Source organism: Mauremys mutica, chromosome 5, assembly GCF_020497125.1.
Source record: "Mauremys mutica isolate MM-2020 ecotype Southern chromosome 5, ASM2049712v1, whole genome shotgun sequence".
NCBI lineage: Eukaryota > Metazoa > Chordata > Testudines > Geoemydidae > Mauremys > Mauremys mutica.
The window spans coordinates 29,082,370-29,108,227 of NC_059076.1; the positions used below are offsets into that span (position 1 = coordinate 29,082,370).

At 38.0% G+C, this 25,858-nt stretch overlaps 1 protein-coding gene across 5 annotated transcripts in view; it reads left to right on the plus strand.

Annotated features, from left to right (window-relative positions):
• The window catches only part of PDLIM5 (PDZ and LIM domain 5), a 214,829-nt gene that overhangs the window by 112,188 nt on the left and 76,783 nt on the right, over positions 1-25,858 (plus strand). For 4 of the 5 annotated variants that reach the window (XM_045019728.1, XM_045019724.1, XM_045019725.1 and 1 more), the window contains 2 exons: positions 18,349-18,391; positions 19,654-20,096. In XM_045019728.1, the coding sequence (XP_044875663.1) occupies positions 18,349-18,391; positions 19,654-20,096 (486 nt within the window). Of the gene's footprint in view, positions 1-10,306; positions 10,442-18,348; positions 18,392-19,653; positions 20,097-25,858 lie in introns of those variants that run through there. The other variant, XM_045019727.1, reaches the window with a different exon arrangement.

Genomic DNA, 25,858 nt, shown 5'->3' on the forward strand with positions numbered 1-25,858 from the left:
CTCTGAACAAAACGTTCTTTCAAAAGCTTACAACTGAACAATGTCTTAATACAGCTTTGAAGCTTTACTGTGCAGAAGAAAAATGCTGCTTTCCCTTTATTTTTCTTAGTAGTTTACGTTTAAAACAGTATTGTATTTTGCTGCTTTTTTCCCTCTCTACTGCTGCCTGATTATGTACTTCTGGTTCCAAATAAGGTGGTTGACTGGTCAGTTTGTAACTCTGAGATTCCACTCTATTATCTGTCATCTATGCTTATCAAATTCATGTCTGTCCACAATGTGCTTGTGCCACCTAGGGCTGTGATGTTATCAGATCAACTAAGCAGGGCTGGGCCTGGTTAGTTAGTAGATGGGAGACTTCCAACGAAAACTCCAGATGATGTGTAGCTGATTCTGTAGGTGTCACTCCTCCCTTTTTAAGTTCAGTACTGAGGCAAGAGATTCAGAATGCTTGGGGGAGGGGAGGGAGCGGGGAGGTTTGCTTCTGGATGTGGTGTCTTTCAATGAAGACCTAAAACTGATGTTTCTAACTGCTTGCGATTGTTAAAGATTTCTTGTCACATTCCAGTGTGTGGTAGAATTAAGGTAGACCTGGTATTGCTTTTTTCGTATTTTCACTTACATGGTATTCTTCATTTCCTGTCCTAAACTTTTGTATAATATTACTGTACATGTTGAAACAGCTGCCAAGTTTCATACACTTCAGAAGTGATGCATTTATCTGTGTTGTGGTGGTGAACTGTATGGGCTGGAATTTCAAGGTGTTGAGTACCTCCCGTGAGTCATAGAAAACCCTCAACTCCTAATGACTACAGTTGAAGTTGAGAACACTCAGGATTTTGCTGGTTTAAAGCCTTATAAAATTGTGTTCAAGATTGAGTATATCTGTTTTCTTGTTAAATGTAAGCCCTTTATATTTGTTAGTGTGAGTAATATGTACAGAATTTGCAATGTACGTAAGTCAATATTAAAAGAGAGAGCTTAAGTTCTGGAACTTCCTGAGTGTTTTATTTTTCAACTACAACATTGCATTAATACTATTTTTTTTGCATTTATAAATAGAAAAATAAATACTATAACAACTTTCTTCTTACAGTTTCAAATCTTTAAACAAAGGTATTATCCCCATTCTACAAATTGGGAAAGTTAAGTAAAGAAACTGTGACCTGCTTAGTGTCTCATAACAAGTCAGTAACAGATTGGAGACCAGAATCCAGGTGTTCCAATCTGCAGTTCCTTGCCCTAGGCATCGGTGCTTAAAGCTGTGGAGCTGTAGAAACCCATGAAGGGTAATTGGAACACCTGAGGTATGATCTCTTCTATTTATATATATTTCTCGAAGCTGACAGGGTGAAGGCTAAATTGCTAAATTTAGCCTAAATTGCAGGACCTGTTTTAACCTGAGGGCAATTAGTAGCTTTGTTTGGTAACATAACGGTTTTATTATCCCCTGGAAATCTTTTATATGCTGATGTCCTCCTGGACATTTGAATTTATTGTATAAGAATAGTTCCCAAAGCATAAGACAAGCGTTGAGTCAGCCAGCTCTTAGCCACCTCTGCTGCTGTTTTCTTTCACTATCTTGTGTGAGGGCTTTCACACTGGCTGTCCAATATACATTAACGTCCTCCAATGTGCTCCATATCATACTCAAGAAGGTGGAAGTACAAATCTGATTTTCCCCATGTGACTAGATAGATTTAAATTTGGTTAAAAACTGCATGAGATTTAGTTGTGTAGTGTTTGAAGCACTTGGAGATATGGTAAGCACTATATTTTTATTCATTCTATAAAAAGTGTTACCGGGGAAGCATCAATGTATAGAAAATGACTGTGAATATTAAACAAGTCATCTTTGTTAGTTGTCTTTATTCTCTAATGCTAGTCATATGTGTACTAAATACGATACCTTTTTATCAATTTTCAAGTGGGATATTAAACCTGAAGAATAATCTAATTTATCCAGGTCTAAAAGATTTCATATAAAAATGTTTTGAAGCCTGTTGGTTTACTTCCCAAAAACAGAACTATCTGTGATTTGTCAATCCTGTGGCAGTCTTGCATGACTTGCTAGTGCTTCCCATGCTTGGACAAGCCTAGATAAATAGACCAAATGGTATTTGGAATAGGACAGTACGTACTTGTCACATGAACTGTAGATAGATTGGAAGTTGAAAATTTGACACCTTTTCCAGAATTTATGCATCTGTTCTTTAATGTGATTACATTACAAAGATTTCTACGGGTTTTTTTCCAATGCTTGTTTGCAAATGTGGTTTGCCTTGGTTCTGCATTCCTAATATTAAGAATAAAGGGGGAATCTTCATAGCATTTCCTTCATTATGCACTGCGTACATCAGCCCAACGCCTGGGATTGAGTCTATTCAACTCTCATTTATATGATAGACTTGCACTAAAACCTACGCTGTGTCAGCCTTTTGCATAATTTATATCATTTTTCCTTTATAATTACCATTCATCATTGTCTCACTGTTTAGGTGCTTTAAGTGATGTCATTTTGTCTATTTATACTTCTTAGTTCGCAATTAAAGAACATTCCCCACACCTGTTGCTATACTTTGAAACACGCAAGGTTTCATGTTGCTAACTTGTAGTATTCTTTAATTATGATAGAATAGGTGACCTACTGTCAAAGAACAGTTGTCTCTAAATGGATTAGAAGGAGTTTATGTGGCTTAAAATGGGCTCTGTCTTCTAACTGCTTCAATTAGTTCACATTAACTAGAAGAAATATTCATCAAAATAACTTGTATCTAAAGTACAGGTACATAAACACTAGTTTTGACTCTAAATTTCAGATAATACTTATTTAACTTCTGTGGATTAGGGAGTTGAAGAATAAAAATAAGAGGACAAGGCTATGAACCAAGCAGTTAGACAAGCTGTTCAAAAGTGTCAGTGCCATCTGGATATACAGGAAAAATGAGCACATTAAAATGGCTAACTCTCCTACTCAAAGTTGTCTGATCTCATGCAAGATCATTCCTCACCAGTCAGAAATCAGCAGTTCAGTATAGTGTCTGTCTCGGGCTGTAACTGCCTGACTCTGGTGGGTGATACTGCGAATTCCATAGCGGAAGAAGTTGAAATTAATTATAGTGCATTGGTAAATGAAAGCTTGAATAAAAGACCCAAGCTAATAGGGTATCTTTACATATTTTTGTCATTGTTTGCGATTCTGAGCCTATCACAGTCTAGGAAAAACATTTCCTTCTTTCAGAAGCTCGCCAGCTTGTCTTTCACAAAATTCTACCCAGCACAACTAATTCTCGAAAAAAGATTTTTCGTGACTTCATCTGATCCTTGAGCAATCACAAGGTCCAAAATGCTGTCAGTGAAAAGTCAGGGCAGTGGCACGGAACCACAAAACCCCACATGGCAATACAATCCTTTTTGTTTTGGAGGTTGCTTAATCTTTTTTTGTCTTGCTGTACAAGATGAATAATGTTCATGGTTTTGTGAAGAACTCCCAACAGGTCTTGTCGTTTTCAAATGTCTGTTTTGCTTCAGTGATTAGTCACCCACAAAAGCAGTTAATTGCTTCATATGCTGCTTTGTCATGAATGTTAATCCCATAGCATTTCAGGCAGAAAAAAGGAAAAAAATCTCATTCATTTCTATTATGTAAATGTGGGAAGGGGAACTCTTTACCTAAACTAGTTTGTTAGATGAATGGCTTAGTTTGAACAGGATTAACTTTTTTCCCCTTTCACCATTGCAAATGATGGCTTAATTACAGTAGCACACTTTATACTCCTGTAATTCAAGCATTGTTAGAATTTTTTTCCATTATAAATGCTTCCCCGATTGTTTGGCAACAGGAATTTATTTGTTCTCGTGGAGGGGTCACTGCTGGCTTCAATCTAACATTTGAGATTTTTTTTCTTTACATTCTTCTTCCTTGCGTAGTATCTGCTATAAACAAAAAAATGTCCTCACTGGAGACTACTCCGGCAAGCACTTCCACATCATTTGCGCTTAGACTTGTGGCTGGACATGTCAGTTGTGCTTAAGGGAGGCCATTCACAACAATAAACAATAGAGACTTGGTATTAGTGCAGGATATTTTCAAGTAGAATTATTCATATGCCTGGAACTATAGTAGGCCAATATACTCAGACTGAAAAAAATTTCTTACATATGTCTGATCTGCAAGACAACTAATCTTACCGCCTTTTATTTATTTTATTAAAAAAAAAATACCCTGCAGTTATAAAGGCCAGTAAAATCAAGGAAGTGCAGTGCTAAAGCTAATGTATCTTTAGGTAGTAATGCTATTTAAACTCTTTAATAGACGTACTACAGTTTTTAAGATCTTTTCTTCACTGCCACCAGTGAAGTTGGTTTTGGTAGCATATGTTTGGATATAAGGATTATGGCTGGACAGAAATAGAAGGGACTATGATTTGGGCCCTAGTAAATGAGACCACCTCTCTCCGTAGATGAAACTGATATAGTTGAGGTCAGATGAGGTCTGGGGCAACTGCTTGTCATAGCAACAAACTGCGCTGGAGATAGGGTACCTTCGTGTAGGGCCCTCAGCTGGAGGATTCACTTCTAAGTTGTTTACTTTGAAGGAACGGTTTAAGGCCCTTCTTTTTTACCTGATGAGGGATGATATTGGATGATTGGGGGTGGGGAAAATTGATAGCTAATTGTACAATAATAAATTTGTTAAATTTAATCTAGGAAGTATTAAAAGCACATTTTTCTATGCACATCGTGAGAGGCAGGATACAGTGATAACTCTTTATAAAAACTATAAAATGTTTACCCTTATTTACACTTCCAGACATTTTGTGGCGAATAAAGCAGCATCTTCTTTATACCAATATTGTCCTTCACTTCTTTTGTACAGCAGTTCATCTAGAAATTTATCTGCAGAAACTGAGTTATAAGGAACAAATTCTTTACTTGTCCTATATTTTAGCATGATTTATTCATGTTTGTCATCTGCTAGTTTCCTTTGGCACAGTGACTAAAATTTTTCACTAAACTTGCTTCCTTATCAGACTGGAAGAAGCATTAATTTATTGGAATAAAAATGCAGCTACTTCTTGCCTAACCTTATTATGCTGCTCTGGGCAAAGTTCTTATAAACTCAGTCCTTAATTTAATGTGCTGCTGATCAGTTTCTGTTATGGAACATTTTACTGCTAGAACTTTTTGGCGTTAGATTGCATTGACATAAATAAGGCTCAGATAGTCAGAAAGTGTCTGATAGTTTTTGGTGCTAGCTACTGCAATGCTGCTGCTCTTGGCTGAAATAATATTGGACCGAAGAACGTGCTCACATTTTCAGTGTGGGTTGCCTGATGTCTTGGAAGTTGAAAATTAATTCCATTTGATTAATCATTGTCTATGAAACTTGTTTGATGGTGAAAGGGGGTTGGTGCAAATGCTGAGGTGCTTTATACACAGAACATTTTTTAGCCTCAAAATTAGAGGGCTGATTAGGCCTAATTTTTAAGCCAGAACTGGACCCAAGCCCAAGAGACTTGAGTTGTTTTCCCACCTAACCTGACCCTTCTTTCCTAACCTGTGTCAACGTCTCCACTGCTGTGGCTGCATGCTTAGCTCCTGCTGCCTGCCGCCGGCTTCTTACTGTGTATGCGCTGCAGAATCAGAGGTGTTGCAACTCCTCGACACGCTTACTCCACACACAGTAAACACACAGCAGTGAGGCGGTGGTGGCTGGCAGGAGTGAGGCATGCAGCCTCCACCAGTTCAACCCCGTGGGCAGGAAGAGGAGAGCTGAGCTGACCTGACCTGATGCTGAGAGTGTTCAGTTGTTTTCCAACCTGCCCAGAACCCAACACTGTGGGTGAGTTCAAGTTGGGTTGCAGGGCTTTACTCAAATCAGCCTTATATAAAATGTTAAGGCTATAAAAATGGCAAAACTACTTGATTTATGAAAAAGAACTTGATGTAAAACCTCATGTTCTCAAATATGCAGGCTAGCAAGCATTCCCAAGTAAGGATATGGTGACTGGGGAAAAAAAGCTTTTCTTCTGTTTATCTTGATGATTTCCAGTTGAAATGCTTGTAAATGTGACTCTTCTCTTGGACTTATTTGGGCTCTGTTTTAGACAAATGAAGTAACTTGAACATTAGTCACCTATATCGTGCAGCCACTGGAAAAAAATAGTTTAGATTGTATATCCAATCCTGTGAATTATAGCCTAGGGTTGATGGGACATGGATGTCAGCATTTTTACAGGTTCTTGAGGAAATTCTTGATCCAGGGATAACTAGACTTATGACTTTCTTTAGATTTGTTTTCTTTTCTTTTAAAAATAGCGTTTGTTGAAATTAGTGTTTAATAAATGCCTTTGGAGTGAAAATATTTGTAAGAACATAAGAACGGCCATATTGGCTGAGACCAATAGTTCATTTAGCCCGGTATCCTGTCTTCTGACACTGGCCGGTGCCAGATGTTTCAGAGGAAGTGAACAGAACAAGGCAGTTTCTCAAGTGATCCATGCCCTGTTGTCCAGTCCCAGGTTTAGGGACACCCAGAGCATGGATACTTAGAGATATTAGTCCTATATAATCCTTGGAAGGGTTTCTGAGGGCTTGCTTTTGTGATACCTTCTTGCTGCTTGCCCCTAATCATTATGTGGATGCTGATATTTAACAAAGGTAATTTGAGGAATTGGTGATGATTTAGAGTGAACTAAAGAAACAGGCATCAATCAATAAGAGGTACTTTGTTCAGGAATTGATTGAAATCACTATAAATGCTAAATATAATACGTCAATGACTAGGCTTCATCATTCGTGAGTGGTGTAATGGTGACACCCATAGACCTGATGGGTCCTTTTGAATCTATCCTGCCTAGCAGCTTTAGCTCACCTGATCAGAAGAGGTTGAGGAGACACGCTAGGCTTCCTCTGATATGGTCTGAGCTGTTCTGTGGGTAGCTCTCTAGGACTCTGGCTGGGAGGACTAACCTAGAGAGAGAGCCTAAACCGTAGTCCCTTCCACCAAACAGCCTGTGCAGTGGCTCTGGGTAAGGATCTTGCCATATCTGCCCTGGCCATGGGGGCCTGAAAGAGCAATCTGTGAGCCACATCAATACCCACTACTCCCAGTCCAGGGTAAGCGGCAGCCTAGCATTGTGGTCAAGGCTCCTTAACCACAGCCTTCCGCTTCACCCAGGCTAAGGAAAGACCCAGCCAGTGTCAGGAGTGTAGAAATCCTTGTTTTCCTCACAACCCTTCCATGCTGGAGGCTGGTCAGGGTAAAGTTATAGTAACTAGGACATTGTCTCTCATGTACCCACAGAATATGCAAAATAGGGTGTTATGTCATTTGCATGTAATCTGGAGATTTCTATAGCTGAGGCTTGGCCTGACATGAGTAATTAACACATGAAGGGAGGTTTCGTTTCTTGTAGGATAGAATAAAGGAGGTAAACGGATCACTAGGCTGAAAACAGAAAGTTTGTGCTAAATAAGAAGATAAGAGCGGCAGTACTGGGTCAGACCAAAGGTGCATCTATCCCAGTATCCTGTCTTCTGACAGTGGCCGATGGCAAGTACCCAAGAGAGAATGAACAGAACAGGTAATCAAGTGATCCATCCTCTGTCGCCCATTCCCAGCTTCTGGCAAACGGAGGCTAGAGACACCATGGCTAATAGCCACTGATGGACCTACCCTCCATGAATTTATCGAGTTTTCTTGAACCCTGTTACAGTATTGGCCTTTACAACATCCTCTGGCAAGGAGTTCCACAGGTTGACTGTGCGTTGTGTGAAAAAATACTTCCTTTTGTTTTAAACCTGCTGCCTATTAATTTCATTTGGTGACTCCTAGTTCTTGTGTTAGGAGGAGGAGGAGTAAATCATAGAATTCAAGATCAGAAGGAACCATTATGATCATCTAGTCTGACCTCCTGCAAAATGCAGGCCACATAAGCCGATCCACCCACTCCTGAACTAATTCTCTCCCTTGACTCTGCTGTTGAATGCTCCAAATCATGATTTAAAGACTTCAAGTAGCAGATAATCCACCAGCAAGCGACCCCTGCCCCATGCTTCGGAGGAAGGCGAAAAACTTCCAGGGCCACTGCCAATCTACCCTGGAGGAAAATTCCTTCCTGACCCCAAATATGGCGATCAGCTGAACCCCGAGCATGCGGGCAAGACTCTCCAGCCAGACCCTCTGGAAAAGGCTAACAATATCCCAACATTGATAAATAACACTTCCTTATTTACTTTCTCCACTCTAGTCATGATTTAATAGACCTCTGTCATATCGTCTTAGTCGTCTCTTTTCCAAGCTGAAAGTCACGATCTTATTAATCTCTCCCCATATGGAAGATGTTCCATACTCCTAATCATTTTTGGTTCCCTTTTCTGAACCTTTTCCAATTCCAATATATCTTTTTTTGAGACTGGGCACACAGTATTCAAGATGTGGGCGTACCATAAGATAAGTAAATAGGTCAGTAGGCTAAGACAGAATGTCTGAGCCACCTAAGATAAAAGGGAGAACACCCAGGGAACCATTTACTAACCATGGACAAGGTAAGATAGGAATGGACAATGCATGGACAGGGCATGCTGCACAATCATTTGTTCCTGCAAAGTAACCAAATGTGATGCAGTGTGTAGTAAAAGTAATCTAATGTGTAAATATATAAAAAGAGAGAGGCTTGCTGTGTAACTGTGGATGTGTGGTATGCTCTGTACCCACCCCCTCCACTTGAATCTGATCAACTCAGTGTAGCTTTGCTGTATGTCAAATAAAGGAACCCAAGTGGTGAAATCTGGAGTCAAACTGAATTTCTTTGGATCCCAGAGAACTGGATAAAGTGTTCTCCCAGAACTGGACAAGTTATCCTGGATAAGCCAAGTGGAAAAGGTCTTGGAGGGAATCCCAACAACTTCTGAACCTTCAGCCTTGGCAGATACAGCTTTAAATGTTATCCCCTTGAGTAAATAAATGGTGGAGATCTCAGCATTCTACTACATTGATTGTTTAACATTGTTTTAAATAACCTATAATAAGATGACATTATTGTCTAGCTGCACTAAGTCTTTAAAAATGTGTTCAGTAGGATTGCCACAAGACCACAGGAATGGGACTGTGAGCAGTGGTTTGCTTGAGAGGACGTGAAAACAGCCCATTAGTCTTTGCGTGGGGGAATACCAAAGTAGAAGGCAGCCGCAGCTTCCTCCTTTACAGCGTCAGCTTTAACACATGATGGAGAAGACCCGGCCTGCCTTCAATATAAAAAGAGAGCAAGGTTTAGTTTGACTGAATACTGAAGCACCAGCTAAAAAAGTCTTTTTGCTTACATCTAGCTGACATAGTGCTTTACTGAAGTAATTGTCTCATGTCCTAAGGAATCACACAGTGAGAATGTGAAGATATATAACACATTCAGATTGTCAGACACTGAAGTTAAATGTTAGAAATAATTAACCTCATGAAAACTTATAGCTAATGAATTCTAAAACTGACTCATGAATATAAAATATGCTAAGTACAAGCAAGTAATTGTTCAAAGGTATTAAGTTTTGTGCACACTTTATCCAGCCAAGAAATGTGTGAATATATTTTCCAGTACACTGTACCACACGCACATGCTGAGAGAGGAATTCTTCTGGAGAAAGGGGGAAAAAAAAAGCTGAGACACGAATGTAAAAATCACACTTTTGACTGAACAAGTTACTTTCTCTTGTTACAATTAACACCTAAGATTACTACAGCTGAAAGACTAGAAAAATATTTTCTAAACTTTATTTTTCACATGTTAGAGCAGCACTTTGTGTATAGTTGATTTCACTTGTACCTTTGTATAGTAGGTCAGTTCCCCTATTTGTGTTGGTCTTTTGCGGCACAACAAAAACAAGACACGCATTTTTTAAAAAAATAGGTAAAAATGATTGTAAAACCTTTTAAAAAAAAATAAGCAAGATGACTCAGTGGTAGGTGTAGTACCTGAACTGCTTTATATTCATTTAATAATTAACTGGTTTGAAACTGACGGTTTCTTCTTAGACATAAATTTGGATGTGCCACACCTGATAAATTCCTTGACCTTAAAAATGTTAAAGTATACATCCATAGACGTCTGTTTCACTGAAATTCCTGGAATGTGCAGTTACAGGCCTTCAGTGCTTGTCTTTACAAGATAACTAAAGCAGTGAATTACTTCCAGGAGTAGGCATATAAAACAGCAGGTAAGACCAACATTCTATTTCATTATTACATGGCAGACAACTCAAGCCGTGTGATAATACACATGTATTCCTGCCTCTGCCTCTGCCTTGCTTGCTTAGTGACTTTGGGCAAGTCAGGTCCCCCATTCTGCCTCAGGTTCCTCATCTATAAAATGAGGATAATGACATGACCTTCTTTGTAAAAGCTCTTTTGAGATCTACTGGTGAAAAGTGTTATAAGAGCCAGGTATTATTATTTATTATTATTACTACTACTACTATTTTATAAACAGAAAACTAAACCACAACATGTTTTGTTTTTCCTTTTTATGTGGTATATAATTTAAGCTGTTATACAAATCATTAAAGTACTTTTTACCTATTACTATAACATAAAGGGATTTTTGGTCAATAACAAATATATGGAATATTTCTCATTTTTCTTTGCTTTAAATTGCATCTGATTTTGTTTTTGTTCAGATAACCCTTAGCAAAAGTCATAGTTTGGCATGTGCACGCATTCAACATTTTTACCCTGTCTTTTTTTTTGAAGCTACAGCACTGTAAATTGGCTATCAACTGATCACTGTCCTAAAATAAAGCTGAGTAGAAAATTCAAACCGCAGGCCAAAATGGCAAAGCCATTAAGATAGTAGTTTTTATTGCAGTTGCCTATAGGATCTCATCAGCTGCTCCTCAGATATAATATATCATGCTAAGAATTGCTATTAGATGATCAGGAAATGGGTTGATCTTGAGGATGCAATACTTTACTATTTTTAGACATAAAAAAAATGTTTTATACCGGATTACATTAGGAAGTGTCCCAACCCCCACACCATGCAAAACAGAATTTAAATAAAAGCTAGAATTATGCAGAGAGCTTTTCCAGCCTGGTTTGGCTTTTATAAGTAGTGGTAGGAAAGGCCATTATTGGAACAGGGCCCCCAAATAACTTGGAGTAATATGTCAGCATTTCATTTTTTTTAAGCGTTTATAATTTGGCCATTAAAATCTTTCAGCAGGCTTAAACTTGACAGATTCTGACTGCAAGCACATTCCCTTGGTTTTGTCCACCAGTTACAAAATAGTTCTGCCATTTTCACATTGTTGTAATTTAAAAGTAGGCTTTCCAGAGGTTTAAAATGTTTGCCTAAAGCAGGGCTGGCTCCAGGGTTTTTGCTGCCCCAAGCGGCGGGGGAGGAGGGGACTCGGGGACCCGCCGCCAAATAGCCGTATGTGCCGCCCCTTTCTCTTGGCCGCCCCAAGCACCTGCTTGGTGCCTGCCTAAAAGGAAGTGTAAAAAGTTTTGAATAATTATATTTTTAACATTTTGTGTATATGAACCTCGTTTAATCAGGGGCTAATAAATGAAACTAACCTTTTGGCAACTGGAAGTAGGAAACTTTTTGTCAGAGAGGTGGGGAGTATTTGCCTCTGTTTCAGCAGAGTTCAAGCTTTTGCTTTGGAAAAAAAAATGTAAACTTAGAGTGGCCTTCTCATGAATGTGCAGATAGACTGAAAGAAGAGGTGTTTAAATGAGCTCAGTGTGATGCTAACTCTGAAGTCTCTCTCTGGCTTTAGGATTTAAACATATGCAGTGTTATGGACCAGATCCTCAGCTGGTGTAAACTGGCATAGCTCCTTTGACTGGACAGGGCTTTGCAAGTTTATATCTGCTGAAGATCTGGCTCTGTTTTGATGACATCCGTACAGGACAGTTAAGCACCTTCTCATTCCAACCCTGCATGCATTTTGTGCCTTTTCAGCAAGAAGGATTTATTAAGGGCTGATTCATATTGTCCAAAACCTGTAAACTATATTGTAGATCCAATTTAATCCTTAACCAGATGCCTAATTATTGAGGTTAGAGACGTAATAAAATTGCTCAATCTTCATTGCCCTTCATACTGTGGTTTATCTATGCTGCTGTGACAATAGCATGCAATAATACAGTTTCAGCCTTAATTATTCATGTCCTAACTAAGGCCTGGTCTACACTAGCGGGGTCAGGGGGATCAATCCAAGTTACGCAACTTCAGCTACGTGAATAACATAGCTGAAGTCGACGTACTTAGATCTACTTATTGCGGTGTTTTCACTGCGGTAAGTTGACGGCTGAAGCTCTCCTGTTGCCTCGGCCTGTGCCTCTCGCCCTGCTGGAGTACCGGAGTCGACGAGAGCGCTCGGCAGCCAATCTATAATGTCTAGACTAGACATGATAAATCGACCCCCGCTGGATCGATCGCTGCCCGTCGATCCAGTGGGTAATGTAGAAAAGCCATATGGTTAACTATAGCCAGAACCTTTTTAATATTGTGTTAATCCATTTTTATAAGTGAAATAAATGGAAAGGGAATGAATAAAATGAGAATTTAAAGAATAGTATTAACCAGATATCATCTACAGGGAAGAAAAGCTTAATGGATTTAGCTAATAAGGTTGGGCTGAAAGGTGGGAAGTTTTCAATTGCATCAAATGTCATAAAAATATTAATGATATGAAAACAGTTTGCCATGTGTTTATAGAACAAAGTTCATCTGTTGGTCTGGTCTAAATGGACTTTACGCAGATGGAGTATAGCTTCTTCTGAAAAAGAACAAACAACTTTGATGGAGAAGTTTGTGTATGCATGGTGGGTTTATTATATGGGTGCAAATTAGCACTGAAATAGGTTTTTTTAAAAATAAAAATAAAAATAGCAGAAACTTATTTTTAAACTGCATGTATTGTTTATGAAAGGCAGAAAGGCTGCCAGACCTGGACACTTGGAAGTAATTTATCCCCTGAAGGAGTACTGCACTATCACAAGCAGAACTAAACTTCTTGATGGAGATGGGACAGTCCTAAGTCTACTGAATTTTGTGGTGTGGATGTCTCTCCACAAAGAACTAAGTTAAAATCACTGTCTCACTTCACTGTAGCCAGTGAAATGAGACAGAAAGGTCTGACTTGTCATAAATACCTGGCCAAATTTGAACAGGTGTCTTACGGAGACACTACATCCTCTTACTGTTCCATTGAGCCGCCCAGCCCTCCTGGAAACTTGGAAAATACAGGTTCAGCTTTGGGTCTTCTCAAATCTTTGACATTCTCCCCTTTTGAGTGAACATTTGAGTGTATGATTTTAAACACCTTTTCTGTTCCTTCTACATACTCTTCATAAAGCAGATATGAAAATTAATTAACTTACACTGCATTTGCAGAAACTCTTGATTTCACAGTTTGTATGATACTTCATTGCAAAACATAAACAGCACTGACAGATTGGTTGATTAATAGTGGTGAGCCAGTTTGCAAAGGTTCATTGTCTGTCTTTAGTATACACGCAGTATTTCGGATGCTTATCCAAAACCTGTGTTAATTGTTTAAATCTCTTGCATCTGCAAAAATAGGCTGGAAGTCTCAAAAGAGAATTCTTGTAGGCCTGGAAGTACCATATGGCAACGTCTTTCTCGTTGCATTTTGTTGTTTCTAATTCTGAATGGAATTGGGGAAATACTGCAATGTGGTATTTGCAAATATAGCTGGAAGAAGAGATTGTTCACAAATGCAAAATGAATTTAACAATGTTTTTAATATTTTGGTTGAACGTTAGGTTCTTTTGTCTGAGCCAGGTTTTCTATCCTTACTGACTAATGCATAAACTACAAATATTATCCTGGAAGAAGCAGGTGACTTAATAGATACAAGAGGAATATTTAGTGCAATGGCAAATTTGTTGATTTGCAATCTTACAATTTTAGAAACCTTTCATTACTTAATTGCCACAAGTCAGACCCAGAATTACAACATGACTCCACGCTGTTTAATTCCGCCAGGTGTCTTAAAAATGTGTGGTGACTGCATGGCTTCACCAAGGGTGCAGAACAAATACTTTCTCCTTATCTTAGTTTCTGAACTAGCAAAGTCAGATTATGAAAGAAATCTGATGTGGTAGAGGTGGGTTGTCTTAGTTTATTAATTATAAATAACAATTTCTTTACCAGCAGTACATTCATAGTATTACTTGTGTGGTATCTAGTTGTTTTAAAAATATTATTTTATTGTTTAATTTTGGAATCCAGGATCACTTTAACTCCTCTTATGTCTGTAAACTCTTAGTCCACAATTGACATATGTAAATTGTTATGAATAATATAGGGTTTTAGCTGTACCTTGTGTAGTTGCATTTTTAATCTCCCAAATGGTAAGTGGAAATGGGGGTGTGTATCAGTGGAATCTTTGTCTAACTTGACTTTTTCCTGGCTCATACTAATGAATATCTTGAGTGAGGTAAACCTAACTTTGAGGTTAGCATAGGATGAATAAGGGTCAATTTGGTGGTGGCAAATTCCCCCAAATTCTCTGCCAGTCTGGTAATAGGTCTGATAATAGTACCTTTACACTATATAAATTTTATTAGATTCCTCTTGGTTTACCCTAAATACAAAATGTATCTATGATATTCAGAAATATGAACTGAAGTATTCCTAAATGTTGATGTATGTACATTCGATCATTGCTTATGTATAAATTTCAAAACATGTAGAATATGGTTTCTGTCATGCTGGAAGTACAGAAAATCTTCTGGAAAAAAAACTTTGGGAGAATAAAACACTCTAAGTGTTCTGAATTTATAATTGTTATGGTGACAAACTATTGCATGAAAAACACTTTGGCGACTGTTTTATAATGGGTTTCGTGGTCTTTATATTGAATATACTGACCAAGAGCTGGCATAAATTTACTACTGTTGTGGAAATTAGATTGGTTCATCTTCTGATCAGTTGGCATCCTTAGTTACACCAAAGGAGACCAAGAGACCGTCCTTTCAAATTAGTACCATCAAGCCTAATTAAGTAACTTTTTTTTAATGGTTAACAGCAAGAAAAGTATTTAATGTTTTGTGAAAGCCTTGATGGTCTGTTGTTCTCCTCGGCACACTTTACCCACTAGAATTGTTATCTGCAAAACTGGAATTTAAGTCCCGACATGACAAAGTAGGAGATAAATCAAGTGTAGCTAGAAGGGACACGTATGATACTGCAGGCAGATAGGCTTTAAAACTATTTTAATACGTTAACATATGTCACAATACTAAGAGTATTTGTGCTTATTAAAGTACTTAAGGAAGCATTCCATTTGGTCAAAGTGTTGGAAACGTTTTGCGTTTCCCCCTAAATTATGATTTTTTCTTTTTTTTTTTACTGACTTGCATAACCATTTTTCTCATTAACATCTTGGTGGCTCAGTTTGCTTGGTGAGCATTTTCTTTGTGATCTTGGAGAAACCACAGATTTAGCTGGTTGTGGTCTGAAGTCAATAAACTGCTTTGAAACACGAAACACAAATTTATTTCCTAGTCTCAAATGTACTTAGACAGCATACCATTATGTAATTTTACCCTGACTCTACAGGCTAAAAGAACATTTTGAACATTTTTAATGATCAGAAACTGAATTCACTTCTGTGTTGGGTTTTTTTTAAATAGCATTTTTACATGTTCATTTTGAAGACAAAATAGGTTTGCAGCTCATTAGGAAATAACACTTTGCAAGTACTACTTCAGACTAGTGTATGCATAAATGTATCTCCAAACTGAAATGTCATTTAAATTTTTTTTCTCTGTCTAAAAGTTGACAAGTTATAATCTCCTGAAAACTTTAGGAGAGGGATGTCAAGGAAAGGATGATACAAACGTAACTAATGTTGAGTGAGTTCGTGACTCTTCGCTTTCCCATTTTCCTAAACACCGACATCCACTCTGGTATTCTTTGGCAGGAGAGTTTTAGGAAGGAGACTGATCAGCATGGTGTTGTGAATTACTCCTCACCCTTAGAATATGGTGATACTTTCAGGTCTAACAATAGGAGATGGTAAAGTTTAAAATTTTGGCTGTATCTTTAGGTACAAAACTCAAACTTCAAAAATGAACATTTTTCGTTTTACACTGCTGGGGCAGCTTAGATTATAGCAATTTTTCAGCAAACACATCAATAAATAAGTATCAGAGGGGTAGCCGTGTTAGTCTGGTTCTGTAGAAGCAGCAAAGAATCCTGTGGCACCTTATAGACTAACAGACGTTTTGCAGCATGAACTTTCGTGGGTGAATACGAAGAAGTGGGTATTCACCCACGAAAGCTCATGCTGCAAAACGTCTGTTAGTCTATAAGGTGCCACAGGATTCTTTGCTGCATCAATAAATAAGTTATTGAACTATGGAATGACATACATGTTTCATGCTAGCTATGGTCATAATAAAAAGAAATCTTTCCATGTGTGTTGCCATTTGTTCTCTTGTTGCTTTTGTTGCTGTAAATTGACAACTGTTGAATTAGAAGTGATTAATGATGCACCCCAGTGCTTTTTAGGTCTTGATGTCAGTAGTATCATAGACTGGAAATTCTGTGGGAAACTGGGAGAGCAGACCTGTTCCTCCCAACGGGACACAAACCTCCCTCTGTTCAGAATTATCGTTGAAGTGTGCATAATGTGTCATCAGTGATGAACAAATGCTGAAGACAAAAGGCAAAAAATGTGTGCTCTCTGCATATTTCTTTAGTCAATATATATGCATAATACACATCTCCATTTGTACCAGTTAGTAATAAGCCACACTTGTTAACTGAGGACTTTACTAGCACACAGTAATTTTATTATTAGAAGGTGGTGATATGCCCTGAAGTCAAATGGCTTAAATGGAAGCGTCAGTTGTATAGATTCATCTGAAATATCTATTTAACTCCACTTCCGGCTCTCCACACTTTCCTGCTGCTGATACAGTGCTCATCTGGAGAGCCTAACAGATATTTAATTTAATTGCAACCTCAGTTGTCTGCTCACTAATTAACGGAATTCTTCACCAGTCAGTGGAATTCCAGAAGTAATGTTCAGCCTCCCTTATTCGAAAGCCTATTCCAAATATTTTTGGAAAATCAGGGTTGTATGATTTGAGATGAGGTATAATTGCTGCTTTCTAGATAATTTTTGAAGTGCCAGATTTTCAGCTCAAGTACCAGATACAGCCAACAATGTCTTAAAATATGGCGATTGGCCATTCTTTCATATCAACTGCGTGCAAAAAAAAATACAAAAATACAAGATGTTGCTGAGCAATATTAGCCTATTTGGTGAACTCAAACAATAAGTGATCTTTAGAGGAAGCTGCAGTACACATATAGGCAAATATTTTATTATGGTTATGTACTTTTTTTATATTTTTAATGACACAGACACCTTAGGTGAGGCCCTTAGATTTTTGCATGTTACCAGTGCAGCCTTCAGTATCACAAAGTTTGGATGTTGTTCATTATGCCCATTACTGTCCCTCCCCTTCCATCTCTTCCTCCCTCACTATTTGCATCTGTTTGGAAGAATTTTTGTTGCTACCTGCAGAGGACTTGGAGTTATATTAAATTTATCTTGGAAGACCTGAAAGTACCCAAGAGGTACCAATAATAACTTCATTTGGCTATAATCCTTCAAAAGCAGAACTCTCCCCCCCTTTTTTTTAAAGTGAAAAGAAGCTTTGTGTTTTAGCACTGCTCTAAGGATGGTGGTGTGTTTAAAACAGAGTCTGACTGGTGCAGTTGAGTTAAATGAAGTGATATATAAAGGGGAAAGGAAAACAATAAGCAAACAGTTAAGATTATGGCTCATGGCCATTGAAAAGATTGTAGTTTAACACAGAGATCAAAATGACTTCTGTATGTTCTTGTTGAAAAATCAGAAGCGTTAAGTGCAGACATGAGCCCTTTATTAGATATATACTGAGGTAATGTAAAGTTGTTTCTGCAGCAGCATGTGATGTTTCTGTCCATACAATAGTCATGGCTGCCATTTACTGCTCAATCTGAAGAAAACTTAATTGAAACTTGTGTAGTTTCTTGCACCCCTTATGTAGGGTTGGCTGTTTTGGTGGGCCCTTAATGTTGTTTTGGCGTAAGAGAATCTAGTTTGTTCATTTTTTGTCATATGTTGGCTGCAATACTGTGGGTTCAAATCCAGTAATCTCATTTTCTTTGTAGAAAATAATTAAGGTTCATGAAAATTCACCCACGTTAAATGGGGGAGGAGATAGATAAATATACTTTAACAGGTAAACTATTTCAGTAACCTAGCAATGAAGTACATGTATTTTTAAATTTGTGCATATTTTTTTTTCTATTTTAGAGCGCATTCTGCACCAAAGCCTGATCCTGTTCCTGTACAAAAGGTATGATTTTTTAAAAAAAATTTCTACTCAGATGTAGTGTCGCACTAGTTTCCGCTCTTCCTTTACTCAATTCTTGATACACACTAGTAGTCAGTCTGTTCTTTTAGCACAACATATTTAGGGTAAAGATCTCGTATACCAAGAAATCACAGTGCTTTCCTTAGTGATATTGGTCTTAAAAAAATAAAAAATAAATAAAAAATTGGGAGTGAGTACAGTGATTAACAAAAAGCCATATATAAATATTACTTTCCAGCTTTTTCTTCCTCAAACACCTATGTTCTAGCTATTTTTTTTTACCTTAATGATAGCCTTTATGGCAGCATCGACCCATGCTGAAGGGAGAAACCACTATAGTTTCTTCCAAATAGAAGCTATTACCTTTCTGTGCTCTTGAAAGGAGCCTAGCTTGATGAAGTGTATAGAACAGTTCATCAGAGTTCTTCCCAGTAGTGAAGAACATTGCCCTTCAGAGTTCACGCACTGTTGGAAAATACTGTAGTCAAGACTATATTCTACATTTTTTAGAATCCTTGTGAACATCTTTTTCCAATATTTTAACCAGATGGAGGCAGGTAGGAAGTCTTTACAGGACAGATACATGATGATGATCTGCACCTCTCAGATCCTAAAAGCGTTTGAGGAATTCTGTTCTATCTTTGAAACACACATCACCAAACCCTGGAAGTAAATAATAGCCTTAATAGTGTTTGGCTTGTTCCTCTTCAGCTGTTTGCCAGTTGCTGCTGTGCTCCCTGAAATACCACTTCATGTACCCCATATCCTTTGACACAGCAGCAAATTGCTACATATGATATAAAATTTAATGTTCTATATTTGTGTGTGTGTATATATTGAATTTGGTTTGAGATGGAATTTTAATTTAAAAAAAACTTAAGTGGATTTATTAAGCAAACTTTTAGGCCACATATGAGTAATCTGGTGGCCTTTACATCTGAGTGAGTCTTTTGTTTAATCCTTAAACTTTATTGAGGCATGGATATCTTGCATGAGATAAGAGAAGCTACTATCTAGGGTTTTTATGTTTGTTGTGTATCTTAGGATCCTTCCTTCCCCAAAAATGCATGTCATGTATACATTTTTTGCCAATACAGTATAGGTGAAGTTTTGCTACAGTAAAACATCATCTGTCTTGGTTTGAAGCAAAGGGAATTCCCTTCTCTGTTTCCAATGAAAATGTCTATTCAGGATTTTGCATGTGGTTGGTGTGCTTTGTATGTTTTTGTTTTTATTTTATATAGGGAGAACCTAAAGAAGTAGTTAAGCCTGTGCCTATTGCATCTGCTGTTGCACCCAAAGTCACTTCCACAGTGAACATGGCCTACAATAAGACACCAAGGCCATTTGGAGCTGTATCTTCCTCAAAAGTCACTTCCATTCCATCACCGTCATCTGCCTTCACCCCAGCCCATGCAACTGTTCCATCATGTGCTTCCCCTCCACCATTGGCCACTGTCACGCCTCCCTCATTCACTGCATCTGGACTGCATGTTAATGCCAAATCCAGTACTGACCAGCGTTCACCTGCACTGAATGCTGCTAAAACTGCAGTTAATGTCCCATGGCAGCCCAACACAAACAATACAACCCTGAACACGTATTCCAACAACAATGCTCAGGATGAGGCAGAAGGACAAAGAAGAGGATTCAAAGAGAGCCAGGTTGACAATAAACAGCAAAATGGGTAGGTGGCTTCAGGGCACTTTGTTTGCTATGAGGGACTTTTCTTCGAGACAATTTACTGGGCTGTGTTTAAGGGGACAAAACGCATCTTGGAAGAGTTGGGTTCTTTTCACAGAACATCTCTGTGAAAAAGATAAATGTGAATGGTCTGGTGTTAGGTATAAAGTGAGCTTATTAGAGGATCTTCTAAAAGCATCTTATGTCTGCAGTATAATCTCCTTATAGAGTTGAACCATATGAGATTTTTTGAAAAGGCAATTGCAATCATTCATTGGATGCGTTTTGAACTTTATAGCAAGCTCAGTAGTGTATTTTTCAGTCCCGGCATGGTAAAGAAAGCAGCAGGCACCCAAAAAATGCGAGGGAGTTGGTCAAGAAGGGCCATCTAGAATTGGGGAAAACCAGGAATAGGACGTTAAGGAAGAATAACCTTGGCAGTGGCTGGCCACATAGTGCAAGTTACAGCATTTCATCCAGAGGTTGGGAAAGAAGGCAAAATATAGAACTGGTTATATTTCCTACATACAGGAAATTAGAATGTTGGTATGGGGAGAAGATCAAATTTGAACTGAATCTAGTTTTTCATTGGTTCTAATGCAACTTTCCTGTAAAGTTCAGTTACGCAGAAGTGTGTCCATCTAATCTAAAAAGCCAGCACTAAAATTCAAGTGTTAGAATATTTTTAGCAATTCAGAATTGTCAAAAAGGCAAACTCTAGTGTTTTGAAAGTTAAAACGCTCACTAATATGTCTGCTGAGATTTAACGTTTTAAAGACACTAACGGGATAGTTTTTGGCATTGCTGATGCTCAGCAAATCTTTAAATCAAGGCCATAAAGCTACATTTTGAAGAAACAGTTTTAATGTATTTTGCTTATTTTGCTTTCTTGCAACCTTAACTTAATTTGTGAAGTTCAAGAAGTGTTTTGTGTCATTACCAGAGACTTTTAAAGCTAGCTAGTATAAGTATTATTCCACTTTTGTTCAGAGGTCATCAGAAGAGCAATAACAAAAATGTGGTCCTGATGCAAATCTCTTCTGTTACCTTTTGAATTTGGTGCTGAACATGAGCAGTAACCAGGGGTGAAAATAACTTAAAGGACTTACCGGTATGCCAGAGTCCTGAGCAGGGGCGTGGCCTCAACCAGAAGCGGCGGGGCCTTTCAAGATTTAAAGGCCTGGGGCTCCAGAGGCCTTTAAATCACCCCGGAGCTACCAGCTGCAGAGGTGACTGGGAGCCCCAGGGCTCAAGGCCGAATTAAAGGGCCTGGGGCTCCAGCTGCCACGGAGTTCCGGGCCCAGCTGCCAGAGCTCTGGTGGGGGTTTAAAGGTCCCGGGGCTCCCCGCGGCCCTGGGCCCTTTAAATCACCACCACGGAAGCCGGTTCGATCTGGCACGGCGTACTGGCTCATGCCGGTACACCATACCGGACCGGACCTGCTTACTTTCACCTCTGGCAGTAACATATAAAGAGAGAAACATCTGTATTTGAACTAAAGTACAGCACTATGGTTTCAATTATTCCACTTTAAGAACAAATAATTGAGCTAATATATAATTGAGTAATATATATATATATATATATATTCCTTTTTTTATTTCAGAACAAATTTCTTCCACATGTTCATTCATATAATGCAGGCCTTATGCATTTTATATCACACTGTTGTCATGGCAATGTTAAGACTCTTTCAAACAGATGATGGCATTATTCCACACAGCTTTAAAAAAGGGAAAAAACAGGAGGTCCTGAAGACTCATTCCAAACTAGGAGACTTAAATGTGCTCTGGTGAACCATCCACATACTTCTAGGAAGGGTGCTTTTGGAAGAATAATACAGGGAGCTGGCTTTCAGCTACAGTAACTAGCACTGAAAAAAACCACAGGCTGATATGAAAATCAACTCTTGCAGGGAAGTAGTGCTGCAGGCCTAGAATTAGCACTTGAGCAGTCAAGACAGGATGGCTGCTTGAGCAGCATAAATGCGTCATAATAAATTCAGTGAAAAAACAATACTATGTGAAGAAAATGTCAACTGACTAGTGAAGAAATTCCTGTCTTCCTGCCAATCTTAGCAGAAAATTCTAGTATGGAAACTTGGAAAAGGTTTAGTGAGGTTGTGAAAGTATATTTTATTATAATAAAGGGCAACAGTATAGAATACTTGGACTACAACTTAATTAAGCACAACTGTAAAAAATCTTAAAGCCTTAGAACGAAAATGACAAAAGCATGTACATCTGCATCTGTCTAGGTAACAGTACTCTCAGCTTGCTTAGTCACCATGCTAATTAGCAAGCAAAGTGCTTCCTTGCTTAACCCAAATTATTGGCTAATTGTTGAAATAACAGAAGGATGCAAGTTTGAAGTAATGGGACCCTCTGAGATGAAACCCCTTCCAATACACATGTTCAGCAATTCTGTTTTATAATAAAAAAGGGTGTGGTGCATCTGGTAGATGTACAGTATTGTTGGGCAAGTAGAAAGCTCTAGGCTTGTTGGACTTTGCTATACTCAAAATTTTTTTTTCAAATGTTGAGCAAACCCTTATTGGTATAAGAATTTGCTTACACGCGAAAGAGGTGTAAATGGTGAGGAAATGCTGGGAGAAATTACATTGTCGTTTTTACAGATATATTTAGACTAGAGTAATTCAGTCTGTTTACAAAAGGCTTTCCTAGCCAGTAGCACAGTGGCTCTCAAACTTTTGTACTGGTGACCCCCTTTCACATAGCAAGTCTCTGAGTGCGACCACCCCCCTTTTAAATTAAAAACACTTTTTAAATATATTTAACACCATTGTAAATGCTGGAGGCAAAGCGGGATTTGAGGTGGAGGTTGACAGCTTATGACCCCCTGTGGGGTCCTGACCCCCAGTTTGAGAACCCGTACAGTAGCACATCACACTCTACATGTGGTGTACTTTGGGGATAACTGTAAGCAAGTGATAGTTTTTTGCTGTTGTAACTGAAGAGCAGAATATAGTTAAGAAATGTTCTGCTCTCACTTAAACCCATAAAAATCAGGTGTTGTTTCACTGAAACAAAGGGGTCAACATCTGATTTTTACATGGGTGTAAATGAGAGCTGAATCTGCCCATTGTGTTTAAATCAGACAAGTTATCCCATTGTTAAAAAGTCATTTTCTTCTTAAAAGCAGAGTTGGTCACGTGGAGTCTTGTGGGTATTTTCTTATTGTATAGTAAATTCAGATTTTTGAAACAATATATTACTCGGTGTGTATAAAAACAGAATATAGAATATTAAAATTGGAGCAAAGGGAGGAGGCAAGCAAGAGGAATGAGAAGCATTCAGATTTTTAACTCTGACACTCCAGTTGTGGTTGGGTGAATTGATAGACCTAGAGATGAGGGACTGATTGCTTCTCTCCTCCCTCCCCCCCCGCCATTTCAAGAGTGTGTAAATCTCTGCCTCAGTTACAAACTGTAGTTTAAAACTTGTCAGCTGTAGTTCATTGAACCAACCTGGCAACACAACTGGTAGAGCTGTGCAAATTTTTTGGCCGAAACCATTTTTTCAGCGAAAAATCTTGACATCAACTAAAATGTTTTGCAAATATGTCTATTTCACTAAATTGTTGCAGTTTTAAATTTCAAAAAAACAATAAATGTTTATTTTTTAGTTACCTTTTCATTTAGGAAATTTCGTTTCTTTTTACAAAAGTTTTTCTTTAGAAAGCTCAAAATCAAAATGGGACATTAAGTTTTGGGTCGAACGAAACATTTTGCTCAACCAAAAATTTTTTTTCAACTTTTTTATTAGTCAAATTTTAGGTCAAACCAAAGCAAACCAAATAATCAGTTACGCGCACAACTCTTAGATGTATCAAGATCTGGAACGTCTCCATAATACTAACTTCTTCTGGAGGATGCTGATGAATCATTTTATTATGTAGGCATTCAGCAGCAGCCTTGAATAAAATCATTTAGCATCTCTCTATTTCCCTTTGTGGAAATATTGGTGTAGTGTAGTGATTCAAAATATGACATTTGACCCTGGTGAAAACCTTACTAAACATCAAAACTGCAGCCTTGCCAAATAGTCTGCTTCCTGATTTGCTTTGCTTTCACTGTAGGATGGGGAAGAGAGGTCAATTTTCTGTTCCTTAGCCATGGCTTAAAGGGAGAGCTCTTTTGCTTCATGTGGCTGTATGTAATTGTGCTTTTACCAAGACCTTCTTGCCAACTCACGCATGAGAATGTGCCTGCTGCTTAAAACAGGAAAGAACTACTTCAGCTTCTTACTCAGTACCACGTGGGTTGGCCTGAAACTTTCTCTTATAGGTTCCTATCAAATTTCAGCTTGACCCTAGAAGATAAAAGGCTTTGCCAAAACTTGAATTTGGACGATTCTCTGAAGTATTGGGAAAGGAAGTCACTGAGATAATGCTTTTAAATACTTTTTTCCTTTGCAGGTAACAACAGTGACAAAGTTAGTATCAACAGCACTGGAGTTGAATTACGGTGTCTTATGTTGTTGAAATAACCAGCATGTGTGATTATTGTGTGCAAAATTAATATTTTGTAAAGCAACTTAATGTTTTCAAATAACCACATTTTAATGGAGTAAATTGTTTTGGTTTACACTGAAAATGGTGTGATTTTTGCTTTTCATCATATTAAATATTGCAGCATTTCTTTGTCATAAAATATTTGTGTGGTGTTCATGCGTGTACTGATGAGATTTTTTTTTAATGCTATTACTATATACCTAATGATATTGGTAATATAACTTGCTGCTGTAGTGGGGGGTTAACTACATTTTAGAGAAGTGTTTGGTTTGGGGGGTAAAGGGCATCACAGTGTTAAATTAGCATGCTATATAGAATACACACAAATATAATACATATAAAATCTGATATATTCAATTCCATGTGTTTAACTAAAGATTTTATTCTGATTTTAAAAATGACATTTCTTCCTTCCCACTCACCTGCCTTCAAATAAATACAAAACGCTAGCCTGAGCTAATGGCTGAATTGCCTGTATTGATGTCTTTGTCTTTGGCTCTGGCACCATCTAGTGCCTCCCTGAGTAATTACCATAAAGATCCTCAAGCTCTAAGTCTCATCTGTAGCAAAGAAAATGAAGGGGAAAATCTAGCAGAAAATTTTTTCATGATTCAGCTTTTAATAAACATGTAAGGCTACTTAGCTGCCTGTGTTCTATATTAATGTGCATTTGGTTAGCATGTATTTTAGTTTCTCTGTATTTCCATTTTGCAGTTAAATTCACACCTCTTTATATATAAGCTTTCATTTTCCAGTTTAATTCTCTCTAACAACTTTCTCTTGTTGCATCACTTCATTTTGTCTGCATTTCTTACCCGTACTCCGTCATCCTGGAAATTCCATTGTCTCTTTTGTTACCATACCCCCTCTCCTTCAGTAACCTTGATGAGGTGTAAGTACATCACTAATATAATTTGTCTCTTTTATTAAACGTTGTCTTATATTAATGCCTCTCACATCATTCTATACTTGCTGCTGTAACTTAGCTGCTGACTAATGAATTTGTTTAATAGGCCTGCCTCTTATTTTTTTGACCAATTAGTAACAAATAGCCTTCTTATCCAATATTTTGCAGCTTTTTTTAATGTGAAACAAATTGAATACAATAACTCCTCACTTAATGTTGTAGTTATGTTCCTGAAAAATGCAACTTTAAGTGAAACGATGTTAAGCGAATCCAATTTCCCCATAAGAATTAATGTCAATTTGGGGGGGGGGGAATTTAGGTTCCAG